At 45.7% G+C, this 6,000-nt stretch overlaps 1 protein-coding gene across 1 annotated transcript in view; it reads right to left on the reverse strand.

Annotated features, from left to right (window-relative positions):
• The window catches only part of LOC142379969 (AT-rich interactive domain-containing protein 3B), a 53,381-nt gene extending 48,325 nt beyond the window's left edge, over positions 1-5,056 (reverse strand). The window contains exons 1-2 of the mRNA XM_075465399.1: positions 4,933-5,056; positions 3,090-3,722 (exon numbers count right to left, since the gene is read on the reverse strand). Of these exons, the coding sequence (XP_075321514.1) occupies positions 3,090-3,722; positions 4,933-4,968 (669 nt within the window). The 5' untranslated portion in view covers positions 4,969-5,056. The remainder of the gene's footprint in view (positions 1-3,089; positions 3,723-4,932) is intronic.
• Positions 5,057-6,000: the final 944 nt, after the last annotated feature.

Here is a 6,000-nt window from a genome sequence, read left to right on the forward strand (position 1 = left end):
ATTACTGTTTGAAAGGATGCCACAATGAATGCATGCAATAATAAATGCGAGTGGGACTTCTTTTTAGGAGAGGCAAACTATACTAAAAAAAAAAAAAAAAAAAAAAAAAACTGTAATCTGGTGCACAGAGCTTGATTCAGTGTGTTTTCAGTTGGAGGGGGGTGGCCTATCTCAGCTAAACCCTGGACAGGTCGCCTGGGCCACACAGAGACGAACGAAACGAACAATGCACACTCACAATTTAGAGACACCAATCAACCTAACATGCATGATTCTGGGAGGAGGCCGGAGTACCCGGGGAGAACTCACGCATACAAGGGGACAACATGCAAACTCTCCACAGAAATGACCCAGTTATTAAAATCTATAACATGCTATTAGATAAGAATGAACAGGAAAGTCATTTCAATGAGTTGTAATTACTTGTACAACAATCAACCGTTCAACTAAACTTTTAACAATCATGACAGCCCCAGCTCTGCTCAGTGCTTCCATTTTATCTTATCAATCTAACAGCATGTGAATATAAGACTCATAAACCTGTGGAACAGCAGTAGCACAGCAATCTAATCGAAGCATATCTCTCAGTTCTAACATCCAGCCAACTCAGGTGAAGCAATGGCACGGCTAAGTTCAAAAGAATAATGGCTAGAATCTTTGTGCTCTGGGCACGATTACGACTCTATTAATAATTACAGAAAGAAGAGGAGGGATCTATGAGAGCAAGAAGAACGGGACAAAGTGTGGGCTTTATTACAGACGTCGTGTAGCATCCGCCACACTGCAGAGACCAGCCGACCAGCTGGACAGCCCATCCCGCTCCACACGCAGGCTTTGCCTTGTTTGACATCTATTTATTCGCTGTTTAGGAGAGGGCCGGGGTCACCGGCCACACATCACTGACAAGAAAACATGAAAACGAGCATGTCTGTCCACACCCATCTGCCCTTTATAGGAGAATCATACATTCAGTAACAATATGGACAAATGAAATGGTTGTCGGTTAAAGTCCAGCTACTGAACTGAGCGTTCAACTCTGTGTTTCATCATAACTTCAGACACACACAGAGGGTCACGTTTGCAACATGCTCACTGCCTCGATCAACATCTTCGGTAATGCAATATATTTTATCCTGATTGTGTTTTTGGATGACATCAAGAGCCAAACCCTTTCTAAATATTGTGTGCCATGTTTCAGCAACATCACATCATCTCTGGAAACAGCATTCACACACAGAGCGCTTTTAGATGAAAGCCTCCATCCAATGTCACTGGTTACATGATACGTACATGTCAAAGTAAGGGGTCTTCTGTACAAATCTCTCTTTAACTTGTCACCCTATCTCCTCTCTGTCGCTGCCTTTAGAATATAATAAATGTTCTCCCCCATTATTTTTCGACGGTCGGTATTTGTGGCATCTGTCAGGATTGTCTCTGGCCCCCTCGAAGACAATGACATAAAAAAAAAGAAAGGGTGAGAGTTAAAAAAAAAAAAAACAATAAAAAAACAACGCACTTCCCCTGCAACCACTGATCCCCTCCCCCCTACAGCGGTGCAACCTGAAACTGCCTGAAGAGATGAGCCGCCATTAAATACTGCAGAGCTGACATAATGACAGGAAAGATAAAAGAGAGGAAACAAAAAAAGGCCAGACCAATTCTCGTCCCATAATGCCTCCCCCATCCCCCCGGCTCAGCCTGCCTCTCCTAATAAAAGACACCAGGCCACAGATAGGGTACTGGTCAGCTACAACTTTGCTGCTATGATCCTCTGTTGTAACAATGCTCCTGACAAAGCCTGGCCATCACACAGAATAATACTGCTCCAGTATTTCTGACACCTCTGAAAACATAAAAGTAAGCAGCAGAAACACCGCAGTGAAGCTCAGTTTCATACATCGTTAATGTCCAAGCGAGTAATGTTTTATTGCATCCAGCAAATATCAACCAAAAGAAAAAGATATACATTAATGATGAAAATAATATGATCACTAATCCCTCTCCCACCACATTTACATGACCCTTTAAAAAAATTTTGTGCTTTGGGGCTCCCGTGTGTCGTCACCTATTGTCGATGTTTCATAGCTAAATTTGGAAATGTGGTCTCGGGAAACACCATTCAAAGACATTTGCCTTTAAATAGACAGTAATAAAATCCAGACACGTGATAATTGAGCTCCTCTGGCCCACTGATCAAGCACGGATATGTCCCCTCACACTGCCCACTCCTGTACAGCTACGGCTTTTTATATCACTTACAGGGATCAGAGCTCTCTGTTTAAGCTGCTACGTCCTGAGCCACAATGCTAAACCACATGTAGCTCGGCTCGGTTCCCTGTTGGCATTCCAGTGTTCTGTAACACAGTGCTGACGCAATATTTACCTTCGAGAGAAAGTTCACTTGGCACACAGCCGAAACTCTTGGGGTGGCGGGAGTTGGAGAAGGGGGGTGACAGGCCGCTACTGTGTACTGCATCCAACCTTTCCACCCACCCAAAATCCTCGAGCTGACCCGGCCAACCACCCACCCACAGCCTTACAGCAGCAGAACTGCCCCGCCTGACTCCGCGGCCTGGATCAGAGCCAAACCAGAGTCTGAACAAAGTGCCAAGAGGGACGAAGACTGAGAGAGACAAACACTCGGTATGTGAGCACAAGAGGAGAAATCTAGTGAGCGTGAACATGTTGCACCTCAGCCTGGCCTTCTGCCAAGACTCACTGAGGAGGGTTTTTTTTTTTTCCCTACCACAAAAGCCAATCGGCGGTCAACCCCCCACAGAGTTTTTAAGTGTCACACAAAGACTCTGCTGGAGCAGTGTAAATATATCACAGACAAGATTAAGCAGTCATTCGCAGGAGGGGGCTTGACAGAGACATCAAACTAACCTCACAAATGGAACATGAATTAGGACAATTTTCAGACGGTTAATAAAGGCAGAGCAATATCTTAAGTCTCAAACATCACTGGAGATAATGTGTCGCTTTGGTTTGATACGTAGAGGGCACGACTTGGAAAAGATCAAAACAGGATTTGATGCAATAAGAAGGAGACGTGCAGCGGGTGGAGCAACAAGGTGAAATGTACTAACCTGTCTGAAGTGGTCATCGAAGCCCCAGTCGGCTTGTCCATTAGGAGAGGTGGCGGAGTTGGGCCCCGCGGGAGACAGACCCTCGTCAGGTTCCTGCTTCACTCTAACAGGTGGGGATGCAGCCCTCTGGGGAGCCGACGCCGAGTAACTTCCAAACGGACGGGCTGGGATGCGGGGGGCATTCTGCTGTAAAGCAAGGGTCTGCTTGCGGAGAAACTCCAGCCCACTGGCGCGACCCTCGTCCTCCTCACTTCCCTCGTCCCCCTCCATCATCTCATTGTCATCATCCTCGTCCCCCGAATCCCGGCCTCTGTCTTCATCATCCTCTCTTTCTGAGTCTACACTGCTCTGATTGGACACCCGAGGAGGCAAGCCGCTAGCAGGAATGCCTCCGGCCAGACCTTTTCCCATGAAGGTGGCCCCGGAAGCCCGGGCCGCTGCCAGGATGGCCTGCTGGGCAGCAACCTGCTGAGCATACATGATGTGGGCCTCTCGTAGCTTCCTCTCCTTACGCTCCATTTCCAGTCGGGCCTGCTGCTGGCGCTGGAGCTGCTCCATCACTGCTTCCAGCTTCATTCCACCAGTGGAGGTGCTTTGGGGAAAGGCCACACTGGGCTCCTGAGACATGCTGGGCTGCGGGAGGAAGAGAGGGAGTTGTGAATTACCAACCAGATGAGGAAATCCAATTACTCCTGAAAGCTGTGATGGGAACAAGGCACGGATTCAACAGAAATTCAGAGGCATACAAAAACTACTACTGATTCAACAACAAGGTTTTCCCCGAGTTTAAGTCGTCTAAACTTTGAAAACGCCTTGTACTTATTTACTGGAGTAAATGTTTGAACCAGGGGGTCTGAGATAATTGTCCATGGCTGTAAAATCAGCAACATCACAACATTAAATCTAAGCTGTCACTTGTCAACTTAAACAAATCCTAAAATGTTTACGCTGAACTATTTAATCGAACCTTGAATGCAGCCTTATGTGTAGAAAACAGCAAGAAAAAAGGCAGGAGGATTTAACAACACCGTCAGGTAAATAAACTCATTCAACCAGGCTCATTACAGAGTAACCTGACTTTTACAAAAAGGATGAATACAATCCTTTAAAACACCTAAAAAAAATTTTTTTTAAAAAGAAATACTGCCGTAGCCAGCTACAGAATAATCATTTTTGGCATCTGCAAAAAAAAAAAGAGAAATAAATCAAGAATGACATCGTTCTTGTATTAGTGGTCGTGGAAATGCTCGTTTATGATAACCTCACAAGTGTAAATGACTTTTTTGTCTAAACAAGAAGTGAACACTTGACACCGTGCGGCAGCTTGAACGCTGTCAACGTGCAAAGTTGAGCTTCATTTATATACCTGGGACGCTCGAAGACGTTATGACGAGGAGTGGCGCACAGACTGCTTTCAAAAAAGCCTCCAGTAGAAACCTCCAGGTCAAATTAGCAGCTATTTCAAAACTAAACAACCAAGCAAGTGAGAAGAACTCAAAGCACCCTCTCCGCATTCAGCTCGTTAGTTGCCACATCCTCAAAATTCATGGATAACGTTCGCGCGGGTGAGATAACGCGCAGACCGGCCAAGTCAGCCCGCTGACGCTTCTGGGAAAAAGGTAGTTTCTATGGAGGTGTCGCTACAGCGGCAAGAGAGCGAACACGATAAGACAAATTTACCTCTTCAAGTTTGTTCTCCTCTTTTCTTTGGGAAACTCTAAAGTTCGGCGAGCCAACTCCACTTCACCTTCACGCGGAGAAAAGCGGTCAAACTGCGTCGCGCGGAGGGGTTTCAGCTCGCTCAGTTACACGCGAACAGAAGCCAATCACGACCACGACTCACCGTTTGTGCCTTACTACTGTTGGAATTGTCCACCATCCCTCTTTGCTTGGCTTTATCCTCCTTCTTCCCTCGTTTCTGGCACTCGTTCAAACACTTGTAAACACACACACGCGCGCGCGCACGGGGACAGAGTCGCTTTGCATGCACCGCAGATTCCGACTGATCAGACCAGCAGAAAGGTGCTCCGTGCTGCTTTCTGGACGACCTTTCCGAGCCTGTCGGTGTCTCTTCTCCTTCTTTCTTTCCCTTTTGATTTTTTGTGATTTTCCTCTTTAATAGGTAAGGGGACAGACTGGAAAATGCCCCGGTCTCATATCTCGAAAAGCGCTGAGGTAACTCCCAGTCGTTTTTTTTTTTTCCTCCCCTTGAGTTGACACCCCCAGCATGGTGCACACAAGCATTAGGCCCGCCCAGCGACAGCAACAAGTATCAGCTTTTTTTGCCGTTTCATAACACGAATTAAGCGCCATTAAATGCATGAATAAAATATATTTAATCACTTTAAGGGGTTTTTGTACCGCTTGAAACAAAATGCAGGCTACGGGGGGCATGGAAGAGGCAACGGGTCGTTTTCTATTACTCACTGTGTCAATAAGATCCGAGAGCAAATCCATATATGAAACTGCTGAAATGTGCCCAAGTTTTATCATGATCATCTATAAAAAAAAAAAATAAAAATTAAAGGTACAGTATCTAGATGCGGATAAAATCGCGTATCTTTTCAAAACCAAATTGCAAAGCTTGGCGTGGAGTTTATTCCAAACTTGTTCTTCAACAAGTTACACCCGTTGGGTCCGTAGTAAAAGAAAAATAATGTTTTACCTAAATTTACTTTGAAATTTCTTATCTTTCTTTGCTACAAAAACTTGCAAAGTGTGAAGCGCGAGTCATAGTAGGAGCGCAGCGCGGCTCTCTGCTGCCCCCTGGTGGACACAACAAACAACGCCTGCAGATCGGTCGGTGCCTCCTGTCCTTACTTCTTCTTTTGCTGAAAAGCATGCGTCACTGACAGACAAGAGCGCTGCCGTTGAGTATTCATAGTTATCACATCACAGCAAGACATAGAAA

This window comes from Odontesthes bonariensis, chromosome 1 (genome assembly GCF_027942865.1).
Source record: "Odontesthes bonariensis isolate fOdoBon6 chromosome 1, fOdoBon6.hap1, whole genome shotgun sequence".
In the NCBI taxonomy this organism is placed as follows: Eukaryota; Metazoa; Chordata; class Actinopteri; order Atheriniformes; family Atherinopsidae; genus Odontesthes; species Odontesthes bonariensis.